This window comes from Palaemon carinicauda, chromosome 5 (assembly GCF_036898095.1).
Source record: "Palaemon carinicauda isolate YSFRI2023 chromosome 5, ASM3689809v2, whole genome shotgun sequence".
Classification (NCBI taxonomy): domain Eukaryota; kingdom Metazoa; phylum Arthropoda; class Malacostraca; order Decapoda; family Palaemonidae; genus Palaemon; species Palaemon carinicauda.
The window spans coordinates 93,805,251-93,828,910 of record NC_090729.1 but is presented as its reverse complement, the minus strand read 5'-3'; the positions used below and the strand labels follow the sequence as shown (position 1 = coordinate 93,828,910).

Sequence of the window (23,660 nt, the reverse complement as noted above, 5' to 3'; positions counted from 1 at the left end):
ATTGCAAGCTATAACTGCCTCCTTGATTTTGATTGAAGGACATTAGATGATTGGCATACTAGTGATCATGCACCAATCATTATAAACACCAACAAGGGTCTGCCTTTACAAAGATCTCCACGATGGAATCTTGATAAAGCGGACTGGGATAGATTTTGTGAGCTAAGTGAAATTGAAGGAAAGGGAGAACATTTCCAAAATATTGATGATGCCATAGACTCTCTGAATGGAACCCTTCATACAGCAGGAGTTAATTCAATTCCCAAAACAACAGGGTTATTCAAACGACAACCAGTCCCCTGGTGGTCTTCAGAACTAACTGCCCTCCACAGAGCCACAAGAAGGTCTTCAACTCAACTGTGCAGACACCGCACTGAAGGCAATTTGATTATATACAAGCAATGTAGAGCACTGTTCGGTCGTGCCATGAAGGAAGCTAGGCGCCAGTCATGGGTGTCTTTTGTTTCCTCCATTAACAGTGGAACCTCACCATCTGCTGTGTGGAGGAAAATAAAAAAGATTGCCGGCAAATTTACCCTGAACCCACCACCAGTGTTGAAGGTGAATGGTCAGTATGTGACTGAAGCAAATGATGTCAGCACTCCACCCCCTCGTTAGAAGAATATACCTCAGAACTCTTGAACAAGAAGGTAATAAGGAAAGTGAAGTCCATCAAATTCCAGGGAAGGCTGTTTTGTGTTCCCAAGAAAGACTCAAACAAACTCAGAGTCATTCTAGACTTGTCTCCACTCAACAAGTTCATCGAGAACAACAAGTTCCGAATGCTTACTTGGCAACACTTAAGGACCCTTCTACCCAAAGGGGCGTACACAGTCTCATTAGACCTGGCAGACACTTACTGGCATCTGCCAGTCAGCCGCCCCTTCTCCTCCTACCTAGGATTCAAGCTACAGAAGAAGAAATTTGTCTTCAGAGCAATGCCCTTCGGACTGAACACAGCCCCAAGGATATTCACGAAGCTAGCAGACACAATTGTCCAGCAGCTACGCTCCGAAGGAGTTCAAGTGGTAGCATATCTAGACGATTGGCTGGTGTGGGCAGCATCCAAGACTACTTGTCTGCAAGCAGCCGAAAAGGTGATCCAGTTCCTGGGACATCTGGGCTTCAAGATTAATCGCAAGAAGTTTCGCCTTTCTCTAGTTCAGAAGTTCCAATGGTTAGGAATCCAATGGGACTTAAAGTCACACCATCTCTCCATTCCATCCAAGAAGAGGAGAGAGATAGCGGAAGCTGTCAAGAGACTAATCCGTCACAAGAGGATTTCAAGACGCCAACACGAAAGAGTATTGGCCTCTCTCCAGTTTGCAGCAGTGACAGACCCAGTGCTAAAAGCACATCTAAAGGATACGTCAGGAGTCTGGGGAAGATATGCATCAAACGCTCGAAGAGATCAACTAAGGTTGACCCCAACCCTATTGCGCACGCTGTTAAGGCCATGATCAACAGCCAAGAGCCTAGCATGGACAATTCCCCTGCAACCACCACAACCATCAGTGATGATACACACGGACGCCTCCTCTGAAGGATGGGGAGGCCATTCTCATGAGAGAAAAGAGCAAGGGAATTGGTCGCACCAGTTCAAAACCTTTCACATCAACATCTTGGAAGCTATGGCAGTTTTCCTGATGTTGAAGAAACTATCCCTTTGCAGAGCAATCCACATCATATTGGTCCTGGACAACGAAGTGATAGTAAAATGTCTAAATCGACAAGGCTCGAGATCACCTCACATCAACCATGTGATATTAGCCATCTTCTACCTGGCAAGGAAGAGGGGATGGCACTTATCAGCAGTTCACCTACAAGGGTTCCGCAATGTGACGGCGAACGCTCTATTCAGGCGAAAGCCGATAGAGATAGAATGGTCCCCAGACGCAGAATCATTCTCCTTCATCTCGGAAAAAGTCCCGGAACTGCAGATCGACCTCTTCGCAACGAGCGACAACAAGAAACTACCTCGTTATGTAGCCCCTTACACGGACCTTCAAGCAAAAGCGATAGACGTCTTGTCCCTCGACTGGAATAGTTGGAATCGCATTTATCTGTTTCCACCAACCAATCTCCTGCTAAAAGTCCTCGACAAGCTAAGATCCCTCAGAGGGACAGCTGCAGTAGTGGCCCCCAAATGGCCCAAAAGCAATTGGTTCCCTCTAGTTCTAGAATTGAAACTGAAGCTATTTCCTCTGCTGAACCCAGTTTTATCCCAACTGGTCCAGAAGTCGACTGTCTAAGCTTCATCTTCGAGAACCAACAACCTACATCTCATGATTTTCTCGCCCTAGCGGCGAACAAAATGTTTGGAATCTCGAAGGATAAGGTTGACTTCATCGAAGAGTATAAGTCAAGTTTGACTAGGAGACAATATGAATTGTCATGGAAGAAATGGGTGTCTTTTGTGAAGACAAGGAAACCTACACGAACAAGGCCTGGCTTCCACCACGATTACCGCGTGTAAGTCGGCCCTGACTAGACCACTTCTGTATGCCTTTGAGGTGGACCTCACAAGTGAAATCTTCAATAAGATCCCAAAAGCATGCGCTAGGCTCGAGCCAGCAACCCCACCAAAGCCCATCACGTGGTCTTTGGACAAAGTCTTGCACTATGCTTCGAACCTAAACAATGAGGAATTTACTCTAAAGGATCAAACACAGAAAGTCATCTTTCTGTTTGCAATAGCTTCAGGGGCTAGAGTTAGTGAAATAGTGGCCTTATCCAGAAATGAATGCCATAATCAGTTCCTAGACACAGGAGAACTGAACCTTTTTCCTGATCCTGCCTTTCTTGCCAAGAATGAGCTACTCACTAAGAGGTGGGGTCCTTGGAGAATCTGCCCACTGAAGGAAGATGTCTTTCTATGCCCAGTAGATTGTCTATAGGTCTATCTTTGAAGAACTTCAGACTTCAAGGGAGGACAGCTCTTCAGAGGCAAAACTTCAGGATCAAACCTATCCCTAAGGCAACTGAGAGCGAAGCTCACCTATGTTATTCACAGAACGGACCCTGACAGTACACCCGCAGGTCACGATCCGAGAAAAGTTGCTTCTTCGTTTAATTTCTTTCAACACATGGAGTTTGAGAGGCTCCGCTTATACACTGGGAGGAAATCATCCAGGGTCTTCTATAAACACTATGCGAAGCAAGTACATGAAATAAAACACTTTGTGGTGGCGGCGGATAGTGTCATAAAACCAGTCGTCAAGTGCTGCGATGAACAGTGGACTGTTTTGGGACTCAACAGTGTATCGGGCGCATGGATATTCGTACCTTCTAGTGCAAATCATTATGATGGTTAACAGACTGTTCTATACAGGTGCATCATCTGACCAATAACACCAGTGCAGTGTGAATGTTTGCATCACAGTGTTCATGCATGTCCAAAATCTGATCAAGTCAGACAGATTTGGTTTCACATCTCCATTGAGTGGTATTATTCCAATAATGAAATTTTTTGGGTTCGGCCATATCGTCCTGATGGAAGGTTCCTTTAGGCAGCCTTTCTAAGGGATATTTGCTGCATTGATACTCCCAGAGAAATAACCGAAGTTCTCCAGGATTCTAACTCCTGGCGCGAGTATCCAGTTAAGGATATCGCTAGGGATCAGGGACGTATTTTTTAGATACGACACATAGCAATCTTCACCCCGAATAGATTCAACTCTTTGATGTAAGGGAGAAGAGTGGCGAACGAAAGGGGGTGCCGATCTAGGTACCCGGTGGACCTCCTATCCGTACTACTACCGGCCACCATTCCTTTTACTTGTAGCATATAAGGTAGGTGTTCTCCCAAAGTGTTCCCAGTGTTTTGTTGCAAGTTTTCGGAATAATCATGCAATCTCCAGCATCTTCATCCTCTGGAAAGTTGAATATTAATTCTTTCCTGTGTATAATTTTAAGCTCCCTCCTCCCCTCTGAAAACAGAGGCATGGAATTTCTGAAGAATGTTGGGGATGGTTCTGGGAACCTTTGAGAGATGGCGCTCATGTATGACCACCTACTGTCATTTTGGCGATTGCCGCGAAATTTGAATTTCTGCCGTGCTGTGCGAAACGCGGGATTTAAGCTATATATATGTAACTATCAGGTAAGTATATTTAAAAATTCATTTTATAATAAAAATACCATTTTTCTTACGTCAAAATCTATTAATTGTTCTTTAATTTTGAGTTAAGTCAACCAAGCTATTGCTAAATGTATAACTCAATGAATGTTGGATAAATATTAAAATGATAAATTTAATTTTTAAGATTCTGTTTCCTTTTTTTTATCATATTTAAGAAGGTTGTGCGCTCATCTACTGGTATCAGAATTGTTAGAACACAATCTAGTTTTAGAGAAGGAGCTGTTTTTTGTATTGAACTGAATATACTGTATATTCCTTTCAGGAAGCAAGTTTTGTGTATGATAGCCCTGCCTCCACGGATATTAACCATGACTTTTTATTTAGAGAAGGTATTACTTTACAGGTAAGTCATATATGATCTACTGTTTTTGTTCACCCTTTTAATATATGAAGATTATTAGACCTTTGAATTACTCTCCAATCTGTTTTATTTTTGTGAAACTCCCCTAATGTGCATATTGCTTCTACTCAAAGCTGGCTGCATGTACCCCAAAATTAAAATATCCCCTTATCTCTTCCTCTGCAAAATGCCTCCCCCTCTGGGAACTATCACACCATCTGGCAGTTGAGCAATGTTGTTCACTCTCATTTCCTCTTCTTTAAAGTTATGTCAGCTGTTATTTGAAATTAGAACTTAAAGTAATTTAAAGTTTAATAACACCTTGACCTTCTTCTGTTGTTTACGTTTATTTCAGGATAGTTTAGAGAAGACTGAGAACACCAGGCTAACTGCTAATTTTTTGCATAGCAGTTACATTTTCTTTCTTCTTGCATTATCTTGGCTAATGGATGAGGTAGTAAGTGACTGTGTCCAACCTTTTTTTTTATATCTTTTGTCGCTAGATAGGAAATGCACTGGGAACTCACCTTAATCATCTCCAGAAAAGTTGAACTGGCTTAAGATCTTCATACTCCAGCTTGCACCATGAGACAACACTGATGACACCACTATTACTACTGCACACAAACATCAGTCGAGACACCATAGCAGAAGCACATTACAGCCCAAGCACACCACAGGACAAAGATAAACAAACACTGGACAAACATGGCAGCAACAGACATAAACACTCTGACCTTACCTACTAATAGCCTCCACCTTCTCCACCAGTCTATCCCTTCTACAATCCACTCTAGTTTTGATCATCATTGAAAAAAAACAGCTTTACACAAACTAACCAACCTAGAACCATCACCAACAGATTCTTGATCCCAAATAAAACAATTCCATCTTTCACTGCCCTCAATACTACTGTGTTCCCATTGCTTTGCTTTACTGTACACTTGAGATTTTCTTATCCTATAACTAATAACTTCTACACAATACTAATAATAACATACTTAAGTCTAGAATTACTCCCCATACTTTTAATTATATACTGTTTACACCACACCCACCCTTGATCTCCAGATCATTCATCTTCAGCTTCCTCCTACAAAAAAATCCCTCATCCAAACAGGAGGGCGTATGTTCCTTGTAGACTGTAGTGCTCAACTACTTCCACTTCCAGGTCCTCTTGTTTCCCTTCATCTTCTTGTTTACTTTCACTTTCCTCACTATCTACATATGTAAAATATGCCTTGGCATCCCGTCAACAGAAACGTTATTTTGCGAATTCACATTTTTCACCTACTCATCGTCTCTTTCACCTCTGGAATCTCATTACATTGATGGAATGCTAGAGCACCTATCCTGCATTGCGTCATTATCAACCCTAGGTGCCGCACAACTGCATTAGCTGTCATTACAGCTTCATTTATGATAATGTCAACTATATAAATGTCTCTGGCTTCCCCTATGACTTTGTCCATCTTCAACACTGTTCTGAGGTTGACTCATAATCTGGGGGTGTTGAACATAGCCCAAATCCCATCCTAGTCGGGCAGTAAGTTTGACTCTTGTATCTTACTCACCGTCTTTACCCTTCGTGCAGAGGACACTCATGCTCGGAGGCTTCCCATTGCCCAGTGTAGGTAGTGGCCATCCTCCCAGTGGGAGCAGTATGGCAGGGGGAGGAAGAAGTCTTGAGAGGGATTCTTCACTTTTGTGGTCTTCCTGGAGGTTGAAGAAATCTCGGCTTCTTTCTCTTACCCCTATTTCCCCTTCTCTGACTCTGCTCGATCGGTCTTTCAGGTCCACCCTCTAAGGATTGGCTGTTGGAAGTGTTAGCCAGGGGTGCACAGCAGGAGAGAATTCCTGCTCCTCCTGAGGTTGACTTCTGCACTTCCCCCGCTAGAGCCGACAGAAGGGAGTCCCTCCTTTGCAGTATCATGCCCCTCGAACCTTTGCCCTCCAGGATCCTCGCCCACTTGAGGATCCATAGGATGGTTCTCTGCCAGAGTTCTTCCCCAGCACACTCTCCCTCCAAGGTTAGTGTGTACGTGGAGTTTGCTTAGCGGGAAGAAGACTTTAGTGTTTTTCTGCCTTCTGAGCTTGCCGGCCCTTCGGGGTTCGGCTGATGCCCTTCCAAGTGCAAAAGGATGTCCTCACCTGGGAGTCCACCTCCCCAGGTAGCTCAGAAGCTCCAGCGCATGTGTCGCCTGCACACTCTCTCTTCGGAGCTGAGCTCACAGACGATTCCAGCAATCGCTCTGCAAGCCAGCATGCTCTCACAGCAGGGGTCTCTCCTGTAGTCTTCAGTGAGTGTAGTTACCTTTGATAAATTACCAGGCACACTGTGCAAGTCAGAGCTTGCCAGATAGATTACAGAAGGGAGGTCATTACAGACCTTTAGTATCTCACTAACCAGTCTTCTGTGCTTTAGTGGCGAGCAAGGATCTATGGCGCGATCACTTTCAGGTAGCTGAGCATCCTGTTGGTACTTGTAATCATTTATGATCACCTTTTTTCTCTCAAGGGGGTACTCACGAACCAGTTTCGTAGTCCTTTGGCTCCTTCCCAGCAGGTTTGAGCCCCAGTCCAGAGGAAGATTGTCTGGGAATCAGCTATGCCAGGGTTGTCTTGTGAGACTTTCCTGCAGGAGATTCTCAGAATAGTGGCTGCCATTGTCCCTGCTTCCCATGGAACTTTGACAGACCTGATTATGACCGTTGCTGGGAGGGTAGCTGTTCACCACGGCGATCCTCAGGCTCCCTCTGACCCAAGATTGGGTCATGCTGCTAACATTACCAGCACGATATTTAACCCGTCTCAGGCACCGTCTCTGATGGTACCAGCTCCAGCGATGCCAGCTTATGCTGTGCCCTCTTGCTCAGTACCCAGAGTTGGTAGGTTTCCAATGCTTTTTCCAGCAGCAGGTCACCAAAAGGCATTAGGGATCAGAGCCAAACTATCTGGCACTAATCCAATGTGGGAAAAGTTGCGCATTGTTCCCATCAAACCTGGTCAGGCGACGTCAACCTAGACAGGTCACGCCTCCGCCCAGTGAAACCTTCCATCTCTGGTCCCATTAGGGGTCGAGATCTCCGAGGGAGATTTCCTTCATTGACTTATATACTCTACCCTATAGAGGTTGTGCATTCTTCCGCTTTGGAGGCACCGTCCATCCCAGTACCAGCTCCAGTGAAACCAGTTTCAGTTACGGGGTAGGATGAGGCATTGCCCAGTATTCTCGCCTCTTATAGGAAAGCCTTGTGAACAGAAAGATGCGAACACCCTTCTGAAGATTTGGGCTTTCAAACCCTCGGAGGACCCAAACCTTCAGAGGCGGGTTCAGTCTTCTATGACTGCTAAATCAACTCGGGGTCAGCGTGAACCCTCCTACACCTCGTTCCCCTATTGCTAATTCAGATGATGACCTCGATATTGATTCTGACAACTTGTTTGCCAATTTCCCTCCAGCTGCTAGTCCTAAGGCTCCTAACACGGAGAAAACCGAGTCAGAATCTGCATTTATGCTGTCGGCTGCATTTGAGTGATCAATTGACTCATTGAGGCCCCTTACTCTCTTCCTTAGGGTAGACATAGCTATAGATGTGCTATGCCGTGCTGTGGAGCCAACAGACAACTGTTATTATTATTATTATCATTACATGCTAAGCTACAACCAAGGAAAAATACAATATTTTAAGAAGAGTATTATTAAAATAAATATCTCCTACATAATCTATAAAACTTAAATAAAACAAGAGGAAGAGGAATAAGATAGAATAGTGTGCCCGAGTGTACCCTCAAGCAAGAGAACTTTAACCCAAGACAGTGGAAGACCATGGTACAGAGGTTATGGCACTACCCAAGACTAGAGAACAATGGTTTGATTTTGGAGTGTCCTCCTAGAAGAGCTGCTTACCATAGCTAAAGAGTCTCTTCCACCCTTACCAAGAGGAAAGTAGCCACTGAACAATTATAGTGCAGTAACCCCTTGGTGAAGTTGAATGGTTTGGTAATCTCAATGTTGCCAGGTATATGAGGACAGAGGAGATTATGTAAAGAATAGGCCAGACTATTCGGTGTGTGTGTGTGTGTGGGCAAAGGGAAAGTGAACCGTAACCAGAGAGAGGGATCCAATGTAGTACTGTCTGGCCAGTCAAAAGACCCCATAACACTCTAGCGGTAGTATCTCAACGGGTGGCTGGTGCCCTAGCCAACCTAATACCTAGGTATCATGGTCTATGTTGGCTGTCGAGTCCATTGCGAAGGATGACACGCAGATTTCTGCGAGACGGGATTTACTTAGGGTGAGCAAATTGTCAAAGATATTTCCTACTCCATATGTGAGATAGCGGAAATACTATAACATTCAAGATGACTTCCCTTCTCCACTGCTGTTACGACCCTTGTCGGGCCGTGGTGCAAGTTCTTATTGCACGATAAGAGAGGTCAGTGATTATAAAAATATCCAGCATAAAAATTGGTCAGTGGAAACGAAAACACTTGGGAAAACTTAACAATATTTATTAACAACAATTTTTAGAACAGTCAACCTTGTGACTACCTAACAATTTTAATTAAAAACTTACAACTAACTATTAACAAATAACAATTAACAAATAACAAAATTTCCCAATGGGAAACACCACACTCTCAAGGAGATAACTCAAGAACTACACATACACAAAACACAAAATATATAAATATTCTCACACTCTTTGAGGGCTGGAAGAAATCACCTCCTCCAACCAAGGTAGCGACTCCACTAACACTCAGCTACCGAAGGGAGTGCAGCTTAGCAGGACTCCTCATCAAAAGGGAGGGAAATGGAGCCCCAACCCAAGAAAAGGGTACACAATCTCTCCTACCTGGCAACTGCCTCTCTACATGCCACCACGAGCTCCAAGGCTCCTGCAGCTGACTATGGCGAGGATGCATTGACGGTGGTGTCTCTCCCGAGTCCACCTTAAAGCCGGGATTCCTATGTTGGCCCTGCGGACTGCAGAAAAGAACACATAGGAAATGCAAGTCACAAAGTCACCGCAGGTGGCAGAAATGCACCTGCTAAAAGCCGTCAACCGTTGGTGTCGCAATCCTCGGAAAAGCTCACATAAGCCGGCTGCTGAAGTAGGTCCGGGTAACCTCGTGCTCGAACTGTGTTTTCTAACACTCGAGTTCCTCGCAAATAAACACAGGTGTCTCTTCTCACCAAGGACTCTAAAAACAGAAAAGAAACAAGCGTTAAACTAGACACTTATAAATCTTTAAACGAGCTGGGAGGAGGTTAAAACAGCACTTCAAAAGAAAAAAATTAAATTTACAACTAAAGCCTTATAAACAAAATCTTATACTAATTTTACATAAAACAAAAATGCAGTAACAAGGCTGACAAAAACAAAAACAAAGATTACGTGTAACTGCTATTTAAAAATGTAGAAGTTGGGGACCCAGCAAGAGCCTTAGAACTTCCCTATCACTATATCAATTAGTATACTGTCTCTATTACACCTGTACTCTGTACAGAGTTGTTAAAAAATGGAACACCTCGATTCTTAAGTAAGATTTTCTGCGTGTGTATTTCCCAATGTACGGCCATGAAGAGGCTAGCTACACAGGTGATGACGTTCTTGTTTGCTGAGGCCCAAAAAACGGATTTTGAGCAAAGCGAAAAATCTATTTCTGGGCGAGAGACCTGTGCCGCCCAGTGAAATGCTCCTTTAACATCATTTCTAAGGTAAAAACTGCTATGAATCTACCAGAGAAAAAATTGTATAGGGATGCTAGGTTGAACCCAGCTCGCTCACTTAATAAGGTGTCGGTATAAATAACTGGGGCGTGATAAATCACAACCAGAGGCCTCGCACCATTTAGATATCTCCTCTCAACATCCCCGTTCAGCGAGGTGCTGTTCAACACCCTAGCTCCGATCTCTACTACCAACAGTCTAACCCACGCCAGTGACGACTCTCCTTTTCATAGCACCTTGTGTTCACGCTGTTCTCTTTTTCGGTGTGTGTTTTTCCCGGATTTACCCAGGATTTATCTCATGATGTCGGACTCTACTGTCACTCCATCGAAGTTAAGTACCAGATCTATGAGTTTTGAGTCTTTGGAGGTAGCCTTGCCCTTAGTTGTTATTTTATCACAGTTTTTAATTTTCCCTGTTCGCGGCCCCGCTTCAGGACCGCCACGGCGGCTGGCTACCTCCTCTCTCTCTCTCGTTCTTAACGCCTTTCAATTAGTCTTCCATACTGATTGTTTTTCGTTTTGAACCTATCTGGGTAATTCACGGTTCACACCCCGTGTTATTTTATTTTGTTGTGGTATTTCATTATCCTGTTATTTACGATACAGTTGTTATGCTATTACGGTATCATAGTTCGTGTTAGGTTGGCATGCCTGATCGCCTTCGGGCACTGCTAGTTTTTTATGTTACTCCACGCTATTACGTTTTCATATCCTAAGCGGATACGTTACATTACTTTTATCGATTAGTAGTTGCTTTAGTTTGAGTGGGACTCTCGCGAGGCAGTTTGTTTTCATAGTTTTATGTCGGCACCTCACCGACTTTGTGTTATATTGGCCCCCCTGCCCAGCTCGGTCCTCCCCGCGCTGGAGGGTTCGGCCCCTCCCTGCCTCTCCCTTGCGTCCCTCTCTTACTATATTATTCGCATGCTTTCCTACTTATTTTATACCATATCAATTATATTATGTCTATCCGTATTGATCATTCATTATGTCGTGGTTCTTCGACCAGGTTGGTACGCCTGGTCTTTCTGTCCACGTAATAGCCTCCCCCCGCCTACATCCCCACTTCAGGGATGCCTCTCGCTCCTCAAGCCTTGGAGTCAGCTGCTTTGATTTACGGGTCGAGTCCTCTCGTACCCTTTCCCCCCTCCCCCCCATCCCCGGGGATATCGCCTGGCTCCTTCACGGGCGGACCTTGAACGTTAGCGAGGCTATATGTTATAGATGTTATAGATTTTATAGTTTTTCCTTACCCTCCCGTAGCCGTTTCCTCCCCGCCGCTCCGATTGGCCATCGGTTGGCGGGAGGGATTTCTGCTATGTTTTGGGTTCCATGTCTTTTATATACACATATTGTTCCTGGATGCTACCTCCCGGTTCCGCACCCCACGGACCCATTATAGGATCCCTCCCTTCACCCTCCCCGTGTAGCGTTCCGCACTTCACGGACCCCACTCGATGTTAATAATTTTATCTACGGGATCCCCGTTCGTAGCTTCCGGACCTAGTTATCTTGTCGAGTTTTTGGTTAAGGTCCTTGAGCCCGTCGGTGAGGCTCTGACTCCCGACAACCCCCCCTCCCATGTCCTGCCTACCCCGGTAGGCTAACACGAGCCCCGGGCTCTCTCAGTTGTCTCTCCGGAGCCAGCGTATATCCCTAACCATAGTCGATTAATCTTATATTTATATATATAGTTCTTTTACTCGACTGTCCCCCCTTGTATGATCATAGTTACAGATTGACTTATTCTGTTACCTATTAAGCTGTTACCTATTAAGTGTTTTATCGCCCTTACGGCTTAAGAATGTTTACCCACTGCTATAGCGGTGTACTTTAAGCTCCCGAAGCTCCCGGGCTCCTCTAGCTTACCACGTGATACTTATGTATCTTTATTTTACAGACGGTACGCTGTGCGATGACAGCCTGCTCGGCGGTCCTCCACCAACCCTGCGGCCACGACGTTTGTTGATCACACGCCCACTGTGCTATCCTTGTGGATGGATTGACCGTCTGGCACCCGGACAATTGCGTAGTCTGTTATAAGCTGGCCTCCACGCTCACCTCAGACTCGGTAAGTGGAATTACGGTTAATTTTAAATTTACATTGTATTATCCTCTGTCATTCATGTTATTTTCAACGTGTCCCCCTTTCGATGGCCTCGTTTTCGCAAGGAGATCCCAAGTCTTCTTATTTTACTTCCCTTGTGGAAACCACTTACCTCCAGTAATAATCTATTCTCTTTCAGAGCTCCCAGCCGGCTAAGACCTCAACCCTGGCGACCCTCAAAGTCTGGATGGGCGGGTTCGCCCGCAACGTAAAGGCTAAAAAGCCTTACATTCTTTCAGAGGAATGGTGTTCTCTCATATACCCCAATGCTAAGACATTGGCTGCGGTCCCCAAGGACGTGGCGGACCCCATTATTGAGAAGATCGAGTCACTGCTCTTAGCCCCGGGCCAGGAGGACACGGGCGGGACTATCACAGAAGACGTCGCTACCCTCAACCTGGACATAGAACCGATGGCTCTTGACGAACCGGACATAGGTAGTGAGGTAGGTGAGGCAGGTGGGTCCCGGGCTAAGATTCCTCTCCTTAGTCCGACTTTTTCTTCTACTTCTGCTCATTCTTCTTTTCAGGGCTTTCCGGGGACACCCGGGGCTGATTTCAAGCCCCGCCCAGTTACCCCGAAGGTTAAGGCTCACCGTAAGCCTTTACTCAAGACCCGAAAGTCTTGAAAATCCCCGAAGTCGGTCAAGACTTCATCCTCTAGAGTCCCCAAAGACTCCGCTGCCGCATCTTCGACCTCTCATGGTTCGATATCTACGCCGGCTCCAGTTCCCGCCCTGGAGGAACCCTTCGACCCGAAATCCTTTTCTAAGGAACTTCTTTCCCAGATCGGGTCTTTAATGTCATCCCTCACTGAGAGGATCTCCAACAATGAGAACTTGGTACAAGGGCTCATGCGTTCGGGGCTGCCACAACAGCAGCAATACCCCATCCCTGACGCTTACAAGCTCCCACCATTCACCAAAAGTAACCCTTGGAGGATGGCTCTGCATTCTCCTTTTACAGATGGCATGCTGACCATCGAGGGTTTTGGCACCCGGCCTATCGAGGACTTCGAGTTCTATCCGCCGGGACTCCAATTCCCCTTCCCCGGCTTCGCTCGTCTGACCGAAGAGGCTCTGATCCGCTTAGATAAAGTCCCTAGGGAGACTGTTATTTATCCCAAGGAACAGGCCCAGTCTACCTTGGTCCGGGCATTAAACGGGTGGGATTGTGTGAACACGATGCTCACAACCCACAAGAGCTCTTATACGATGTTTGTGGTTGACGAACAAACCCCCACCCCATGCGTCACCAAGATCATGGACATCGCCTATCAGTCCGCCAAGGAAGAAAAGCCTCTGCCCCAGCTCCGGGAGACAGACTTGACTTCCCTCCTCTTCCCAGGTGACCACGAGTGCTGGCGTAACGCCCCGGCTACCTTCACGGCAGGCAAACTGAGTGCTGACTGTGCTTCCACACAGTTCAGCGAACGCTTCCCCAAGCTCCCGGAATCACTAATCCGCCTTGAGTTCGAGGCCCGTTGCAGGCTGAGTAGGTCGATTAATTCAGTCACTTTGGCCGAGATGACCGCCATCACTTACGAGGAGAAATCTCTTTTTAATGTTCTCACCAAATCCCTCCTACAGACCTTGTTAGTTGATGCTTTCGAGTTTCTCAACGCAAGATTCCGTTGCCGGAGACACGTGTTAGCCGAGGCTACCATCAGGCATGAGCCTAATAGGCTCATCAAAGCCCCGGTCTGGGGCCCGGACCTCTTCCTGGAGGACTTGGTAAACTCCGTACTCAGCGAGGCAGCTAGGGTTAACCAGAGCCTCAAAGTTAGATGGGGCCTAGTCCCCAAGCGGAAGTTCGAACCAGCTGGCGCCTCGGCCTGAGGCAGGAAGAGGTTGGGGCCCTTCCATTCCTCCCAGAACAGACAGCCCTTCAGATTGTACAACCCCAACCTTCTACTTCGAAGGGACAACCTCAACAACAGTATGTGTTGGTCCCTCAGGCACAGGTAGCATGGACCTCGTATGCTACCTCCCCTGCCTTTAACCCCACCTACGAGTCCCAAGGTTCCTTCCAAGGCTACCAACGCAACAGAGGCTCTGGCGCCAGAGGTGCCTTTCGTAACAGAGGTGGCGGAAGGGGTTTCAACCGAGGCAAGGCATTCCGCAGAGGCAGAGGAGGCAAGTCATCCTCAGTCCATTGAAAATCTTCAGGTAGGAGGGAGACTTTACATCTTTCAAGACCGTTGGAAGTTCAGCAATTGGGCTTCCAGCATAATTTCCAAGGGTCTGGGGTGGAGCTGGATAAAAGGGCCCCCTCCACTGACCAGTTTCTATCGACTTCCAACGGAGGAACTAAGATCATATACAGAAGACCTATTGCAGAAGAACGCAATCCAGAGTCCATCGCTTAAAATTTCAAGGTCGCTTGTTCAGCGTGCCAAAGAAAGGCTCAGACAAGCGAAGAGTAATCCTAGACCTGTCCTGTCTGAACTCCTTCATTCGTTGCGACAGGTTCCGCATGCTAACCGTCTCTCAGGTGCGGACCTTACTTCCCCGTGGGGCCGTCACCACTTCTATAGATCTTACCGATGCCTACTATCACGTTCCAATAGCAAGGCACTTTCGTCCTTTCCTAGGCTTCAAACTAGGCAAACAAGCCTATGCATTCAAAGTGATGCCATTCGGGCTCAACATAGCGCCCAGGATCTTCACCAAACTAGAAGAGACGGTAATCGAAGAACTTCGAACCCAAGGGATTCAAATAGTGGCTTATCTGGACGACTGGCTCGCTGGGCAAACAACGTCAGGAACTGCCTCATGGCAACAGACAAGGTTCTCACCTCCCTTCGTCAGTTAGGGTTTCAAGTCAACCTCGACAAATCCCGCCTGGTCCCGAAGACCAAGTTTCAATGGCTGGGATTACAATGGGACCTACGTTCCCATACGCTATGCCTCCCGAAAGCCAAGAGGACAGAAATAGCAAAGAACACGAAACGGTTTCTCAGGACAAGTTGACGTCCAGGAGGAACCAGGAAAGAATCCTAGGCTCCTTGCAGTTCGCCTCTGTAACAGACGTTGTCCTAAAGGCCAAACTAAAGGACATAAACAGAGTATGGCGCTCCAGGGCAAACAAGAAGCGTCGAGACAAAAGAGCTCGACTTTCCCCAATCCTACGAAAGAGTCTTCAGCCATGGACGAAAGTCAAAAGCCTATCGAAGTCAGTCCCCTTACAATATCCGGCCCCAGGACTCGTCATTCACACAGACGCCTCCTTAACAGGGTGGGGAGGATACTCCCAACACAAGAAAGTCCAGGGACTGGTCGATGATATTACGACACTTTCACATCAATGTCCTAGAGGCCATGGCAGTATTCCTTACTCTAAAACGACTGAACCCAGCCAGGAACCTTCATATCAGGCTGGTTCTAGACAGCGCAGTCATAGTCCACTGCATAAACAGAGGAGGCTCCAAGTCAGCCCACATAAACCACGTCATGTTAGCAATTTTTTCCATGGCGACATCGAACAAGTGGCATCTGTCAGCAGTCCACCTTGCGGGAGTGCGGAATGTAGGGGCAGACGCACTTTCGAGGACAACTCCGCTGGAGTCGGAATGGTCCCTAGACAAACAGTCATTCAAATGGATCTTATCTCAGGTCCCGGGTCTCCAGGTGGACTTGTTTGCGACGGAATCCAACCACAAACTAGAATGTTACGTGGCCCCCAACCTGGACCCTCGGGCTTATGCCACAGACGCAATGATGTTAGATTGGAACGTTTGGAAGAGGATTTATCTGTTCCCTCCGATAAATCTCCTATTGAAAGTATGGGACAAACTCAGGTCTTTCAGAAGCTGAGTGGCTTGGTAGCCCCCAACTGGCCCAAGAGCAGTTGGTTCCCTCTGTTGCTGGAACTGGGCCTCTGCCCTCGGCACATACCCAACCCTATACTAACACAAGTAGTACAAACTCGCAATGTGTTAGCTTCCTCAAGAATTCAGAGTGCCCTAACTTTATGGACTTCATGAAGTTTGCAGCTCAAAAGGGTGCAAATATTGACCCTCTAAATACCCTATTTTTGGAATCGGACAAAAGGGAATCCACCCTCCGTCATGATGACTCGGCTGTTAAAAAGCTTGCTAAGTTTTTAAAGGACTCAAAGGTTGAAAAGATGACGATGAATCTAACTGTAACCTTCTTCAGAACTCTCTTTGAATCAGGCCTGGCAGCCAACACTATCACTACGATCAAGTCAGCTTTGAAAAAGATCTTCCATATTGGTTTTGATATTGACCTTACGGATTCATACTTCTCGTCCATCCCGAGAGCTTGTGCCAGATTAAAACCATCAACTCGCCCTAGTGCAGTTTCCTGGTTTTTGAACGATGTCCTGAAGCTGGCCTCTGACACTCTTAATGAATCCTGCAATTACATGGCACTGTTAAGGAAGACATTGTTCCTATTGAGCCTCGCTTCTGGCTCCAGAATTTCAGAACTATCAGCCTTGTTTAGAGACCCAGGTCATATTGAATTCCTCTCTTCGGGAGAAGTCCTTCTCTCCCCTAACAAAGTTTTCCTGGCTAAAAATGAGGACCCTCAGAACAGATGGTCTCCCTGGAAGATTGTTCCTCTTCCTCGGGATCCATCCTTGTGTCCAGTTACCACCCCGAAATCCTACTTAAATAGAACTTCCATTACAACCACAGGGCCCTTATTCATTAGAGAAAATGGAGGAACCATTACCCTTAAAGGAATCAGGCAACAAATCCTTTATTTTATTAAACAGGCTAATCCTGAATCATTCCCCCATGTCCATGATATTCGAGCTGTTGCTACTTCAATTAATTTCTTCCATCACATGAAATTTGATGAGCTCACGAAATATACAGGCTGGAAATCCCCTAAAGTTTTTAAACGCCACTACCTAAAACCTTTGGAAGCTCTAGAATTTGCTACAGTAGCAGCTGGGAATGTGGTTCCTCCTGAAGGTACTGAGTCTTAATCACAACGTCTTGCTCTATCCTCCTTTCCTCCTACCTGCCTTACTTATTGTTACTACCTAGTTTTGGTATTGTTTTACTTGATCTACACCCTTATGGTGTATTGTTTGATACCCAGTTATGATCAATTTCTACGAATTGTTTTTGATTTTACCTGTTTTTAGTCTTACTCTCTACGGGCTGGTTTTGTATTATTTATTATTAAGAATGTTATTTATTTGATCTGCATTATCTGCTTGTCTTTTCTTGCCATCCCTAGTATGGGATTTTTTGCCATTACTGTATTTAACTATTCGCACTTTATGTTGAGAGTACTTACCTACGGGATACCTTGTTTATCCTTTTTCTGATATTAAGATCACGTTTGGTATTATTTTGTATTTATTACTTCCCTCAAGTATTGTGCCAAGTTTGGGTCCCTATTCTCTGGCACTATTTCACTGGGCGGCACAGGTCGGAGCCCAGAAAAGGGATTTTGACGAAGGAAAAATCTATTTCTTGGCGAGAGACCTGTGCCGCCCAGTGAACCCACCCGTCCCTCCCTTCTTGGGCCCCAATCTTGGGTGCTATAAAGAGTGACGTCACTAGCGTGGGTTGGACTGTTGGTAGTAGAGATCGGAGCTAGGGTGTTGAACGGCACCTCACTGAACGGGGATGTTGAGAGGAGATATCTAAATGTGCGAGGCCTCTGGTTGTGATTTATCATGCCCCAGTTATTTATACTGACACCTTATTAGGTGAGCGAGCTGGGTTCAACCTAGTATTCCTATACAATTTTTTCTCTGGTAGATTCATAGCAGTTTTTACCTTAGAAATGATGTTTAAGGAGCATTTCACTGGGCGGCACAGGTCTCTCCCCCAGAAATAGATTTTTCTTTCGTCAAAATCCCTTTTTTGGGTAATATGGCCATGTCGTCCTGATGGAAGGTTCCTTTAGGCAGCTTTCTAAGGGATATTTGGCTACAGTGATACTCCCAGAGAATTAACCATAGGTCTCCAGAATTCTAACTCCTGACACGAGTATCCTTAATTTAACTTTTAAGGATATCGCATAAATCAGGGGACGTATCTCTTGATACGACACAGGGCAATCTTCTACCCGATTAGATGTTTCACTTTGAGGGGGAAGAGTTGCGAAATGAAGGGGAGCCGTTATCAAGGTTGCCCGGTACTACTATGGCATATTATTCCTTGTTGCATTTAAGCAGGAATAGCCGCAGATAGAGGAGTTTCGGGTTGGATCTTTCATTACATAGTTTTATACTCCTTTTGAAAGAAGGGAGGGTCCATCAAGACAACATGGCCATATCACCCAAAAATAGATATTTCGCTCTGCTCAAAATCATTTTTTTGGGCTCAGCCATGTCGTCCTGATGGAAGTTTACCAGAGAATGACTTGAAAGTACAATATCTGTGGGTTTTTATAAGTGCCTTTACTTTGAATGAGTTTCTTATATGGTCTCCTAGACCTTTATATATGACATTACCGTTATTTGTCATATCTACTAAGCTTGGAACTAGCTTAGGGCTTCCTTCCCCCTGCAGGGAAAGTGTCGACTTCGACTATAAGGATTCAAAGTTTGTATCCCCATAGGGACGGACGGTAAATCTCCGAGATTACCCTTTTCATCCCTTGGAAATCTGTACTCTGATTTCAAGTTGGGACCTTCTAGGGTTTAATTAAAACTCTAGTATGCTTTATTCGTCTGTAACTGAGATAGCAGCAATAAGACGCAAATACGTTTAGTATTTTACCTTGTAACTAGATTATCAATTGTAGTTACAATCAGGTATGAATCTGATCTGGCACTGAAAACACATCAGGGTCCATATTTTCTCCTGTCGGAAAAATATGTAATTTCATCGAAATGATGCTACTCAATGGAGATGTGAAACCAAATCCGACTGATTTTTACAGATTTTGGAAATGCATGAACACTGTGACACAACGTTCACTCGGCACTGGTGTTATTGGTCAGATATGCACCTATATGGAACAGTGTGTTAATCATCGTTGTGATTTGCATTCGAGGATAAATGTACCCATGCACCCGATGCACTGGAAAGTCCCAAAGCAGTTCACTGTTCGTCGCAGGCTTAGACGACGGGTTTTTTAACACTACCCGCCGCCACCACAACATGTCTTATTTTATGTACTTGCTTCGTATATTGTTGGAAGAAGTTCCGTGAAGAAGCAATTTTCTTAGGATCATGAACTGCGGGTGAGCTGTCAGGATCCGCTCTGCGAATAAGGTGGTGAGCATTGCTGTCAGTTATTTTAGGGATAGATTTTGATCCTGAGGTTTTGCCTCGGAAAAGCTGTTCTTCCTTGAAGTCTGAAGTTCTACGAAGATAGACCTTAAGACACCCTAATGGGCATAGGGAGACATCTTCCTTCAGTGGGCAGATTCTCCAAGGACCCCACTTTCTGTGTTAGTTCCTTTAGAGTACAATCCTCATTGTTTAGGTTCGAAGCATAGTGCAAGACTTTGACCAACGACCATGTAATGGGCTTTAGAGGGGTTGCCAGCTTGGGTCTAGTGCATGCTTTGGTACCTTAAAGAAGGTTTCGCTTATGAGGTCCGTCTCAAAGGCGTATGGAAGAGGTCTAGTCAGGGCCGACTTACACGTGGGTATTGTAGTGGAATTCAGGCCTCGTTCAAGTAGGTAAAAGAAGAAAGAGACACAGAAACCTGTTGAAATTTCTGTTGGTCCCCTTGTTTTCACAAGGGTTACCCCTTTCTTCCAAGACAATTCACATTGTCTCCTGGTTGGACTTGACTTGTACTCTACAATGAAGTCGGCCATATTCTTCAAGATCCCAAACTTGTTCGCTGTTAGGGCGAAAAAATCATGAAATGCAGGTTGTTGGTTCTCGAGGGTGAAATGTAACAGTCGACCTGTGCACCAGTTTGGATAAAACTGGTTACGGCAGAGGAAACAGCTACAGTTTCAATTCTAGAACTAGAGGAAACCAATTGTTTTTGGGCCATTTGGGGGCCAGTACAGGAGCTGTTCCTCTGAAGGATCCTAGCTTGTCGAGGACTTTTAGCAGGAGATTGGTTGGTGGAAATAGATAAATTCGATTCCTTCCGTTCCAGTTGAGAGACATGACGTATATCGCTTCTGCTTAAGGTTCTCGTAAGGGGCTACATAACGAGGTAGTTTCTTGTTGTCACTCGTTGCGAAGAGGTAGATCTGCAGTTCCGGGACTTTTATTGAAAATAAAGGAGAATGAGTCTGCGTCTAGAGACCATTCTGTCTCTATTGCCTTTCGCCTGGATAGAGCATCCGCCATCACATCGCGGAACCCTTGAAGGTGAACTGCTCGATAAATGCCATCTTCTCTTCCTTGCCGGGCGGAAGATGGCTAACATCACGTGGTTAATCTGAGGTGAACTCGAGCCTTGTCGATTTAGACATATTACTATCACCTCGTTGTTGAGAGCCAGTCTGATGTGGACTGTTCTGCGAGGGGATAGTCTCCTCAACGTCAGGAGGACTGTCATAGCCTCCAAGATGTTGATGTGAAAGTTTTTTTTTTTTTAACTGGAATGATCAATTTCTTGCCCTTTCATTTCATGCGGATAGCCTCCCCATTCTTTCAGGGAGACTTCCGTGTGTATCATTACTGATGTTTGTGGTGATTGCAAGAGAATTGTCTGTGCTAAGCTCTTATTCGTTGATCACGGCCTTAATGGCGTGCGCAATCGGGTCGGTGTCAACCTTGTTGATCTCTTCGAGTGTTTGATGTGTATCTTCTCCAGACTCCTGACGCATCCTTTGGCTGTGCTTATAGCACCGGGTCTGTCACTACTGCGAACCGGAGAGAGCCCAGTATTCTTTCCTGTTGGCATTTTGAAATCCTCTTGTGTTGGATTAGTCTCTTGACAGATGTCGCTATTTCTCTCCTCTTCTTTAATAGAATGGAGAGGTGGTGGGACTGCAAGTGCTCATGGATTCCTAGCCATTGAAACTTGTGAGCTGGAGGAAGGCGAAACTTCTAGCGATTGATCTTGAGGCCCAGGTGTTCCAGGAACTGGATCACTTTTCTGGCTGCTTGCAGGCAAGTAGTCTTGGATGCTGCCCGCACCCGCCAATCGTCCAGGTATGCTGCTACCTGTACTCCTTCGGAGCGAAGGTGCTGGGCAATCGTGTCCGTTAGCTTTGTGAATACCTTTTGGGCTATGTTTAGTCCAAAGGGCATGGCTGTGAAGAGAAATTTAGTCTTCTGTAGCCTGAGTCCTATGTAGGAGGAGAGGGGGCGACTGACTGGTAGGTGCCAGTAAGCATCTGCCAGGTCTTTTGAGACTGTATACACTCCTTTTTGGTAGAAGGGTCCTTATGTGTTGCACTGTAAGCATCCGGAACTTGTTGTTCTCGATGAACTTGTTGAATGGAGACAAGTCTAGAATTACTCTGGGTTTATCCGAATCTTTCTTGGGAACACAAAACAGCCTTCCCTGGAATTTTGATGGACTTTGCTTTCCTCATTGCCTTCTTGTTCAAGAGTTCTGAGGTATATTCTTCCAATAAGGGGGTGGAGTGTTGGAAGAATTCTTGAAAACAGGGTGGAATTTTGTTCCATTTCCAACCAAGTCCATTCGTAATTTGGCTGTGGTCCTAGGGATCGAAGGTCCAACGATCATGAAAGTGGAAAAGTCTGCCTCCTACCTGGAACCTCTCATCGTTTAGAGGTTGCCGAGGACATGTTTCCGTGACCGCGTCCTCCTCCACCCTTTGGGGGATTTCCGGAGGACTTCTTTTTGGGTCCTTATCTTTGTAGGGCCGAAAGGTGGTTGAGTGCCTTTCAAAGCCTGGATTAAACACAGGTGACTGGCTACCAGCTGATGACAGACCATCTTGAAGGTTGTTTACGGCTGGGCTACCATTTGAGGCACTGTGGTCATGGTCACGGTCGGAAATTGTGCAGTTCTAATGACGATTTCCTCTTTGAGGACATGCCCCACTTTTGGCAGGTTCCTATTCTCCGTGGTGGCTTTGGTAATGACTTCTTGGACCACTTCCTGTGGGAAAGGGTCTACGCCCCAGATACATGATGAAATCAGTTTTTTGGGTTCGTGTTTCAACGTTGTTGCGGCAAACACATGCTCTCCACAGGTCCTTTTTTGACCTGAGAAAAGCCTACAAATCCATCACAAGGGTGGGGCGTTATTAAAGGCCTGCACACATTTCTAAGCAGTTCTGATGAGACAGGGAGGCGGCAAGACTATCTTTCGTCTCCTGTTCCCTTCTCAAAGGATGGTTTGGCAACTTTGGAAGGTTCTCATTAAACTGCTGGCCTGCTATCTCTGGATCCAACTTCGAGACAGAGAAGGTTAGATGTACCTCTTTCCACTTCTCCTCGAAGGTGGGCATAGCTAGAGATAATGCTTTGCATTTCTCTAGGATTAGGCAGGGTTTGCCCTCTTCGATTGCTCTCATGACATAGTCTAGGGCTTTCCCCGAAAGGGGGAAGGTTCAGGAGGAAGGAGCAATGAAGGTTGGATGCTTCTTGCTCAATGCTGAGACTTTGGAGTTAGTATATCCGGCCCCTTTCTGGGTCTTGGTAAGGATGGCCTGTGCCCTGTCATGTTCGAGTACAATGACTTCCTTCGGTATAGTCTCCTCGCGGGATGTAGGTTCATCTCGCAGTCTCAAGTAGCAATCTGGGTATGCTGAAAGCTGGGCCAGAATTGAAGCTCTTCAAGGATTGGACCCCAACTTCTCGGAGATATAAAGCTTCCCATTCAACATGGGCATGTGTTCCGTCTACCTCCAGGGGTTGGTTCGGAGCAGTGAGGGAGGTCAGATATTTTAAGGGGCTTAGCGGAGCCCCTGGAAGCGCCAGGGCGTTTCCTTCCCTGTACCGCTCTCTTCATCTCTTTGAGATCTGGCTTATTCTCCTCTTGCTCCTTCCGGAACAGTGTCAGCATCTGCTGGATCCACTCTAGGAGCATTTCGCTCCTGCCGACCTGACTAGCCAGTTGGGGAGTTGGGGCTGATGAGGTTGACGGCATAGGTTGATATGCCGGCACAGTGAGCTGAGGGACCTCAGTCACCGTCGAAACGGATCTTTCTTCCTCCGTGGGTGGTTGAATCACTCCTTATTCAGGGCCTTCTAGCAGTAGGACCTGTCCGGTCTTGGTGGATGTCCAAGCCTTGCAGTGCCTGTTGATATCCGTGTCCACTGTCCGTTGGGTAGAGGGAGGCTGGACCTGTGCTTTAGGGAACAGTAGGCACTTCAAAGATTTGTTAGGTAGGTAAGGTCCCGGAGAGTTCTTCTGGAAACCTCATTTTCACCTTTGGTGGGTTTCCCTTGCTGTATCCCTTGACTCCGTAGTGTCAGGGATATCTTCTACAAAGCCGTCGGTCGG

The 23,660-nt window shown here is 46.0% G+C and overlaps 1 protein-coding gene across 2 annotated transcripts in view; it reads left to right on the top strand.

The window, feature by feature from the left end:
- The window catches only part of mst (misato mitochondrial distribution and morphology regulator), a 963,151-nt gene that overhangs the window by 243,273 nt on the left and 696,218 nt on the right, over positions 1 to 23,660 (top strand). For both annotated transcript variants that reach the window (XM_068373866.1, XM_068373867.1), the window contains exon 3: positions 4,404 to 4,484. In XM_068373866.1, coding sequence (XP_068229967.1) covers positions 4,404 to 4,484 — 81 coding nt within the window. The remainder of the gene's footprint in view (positions 1 to 4,403; positions 4,485 to 23,660) is intronic.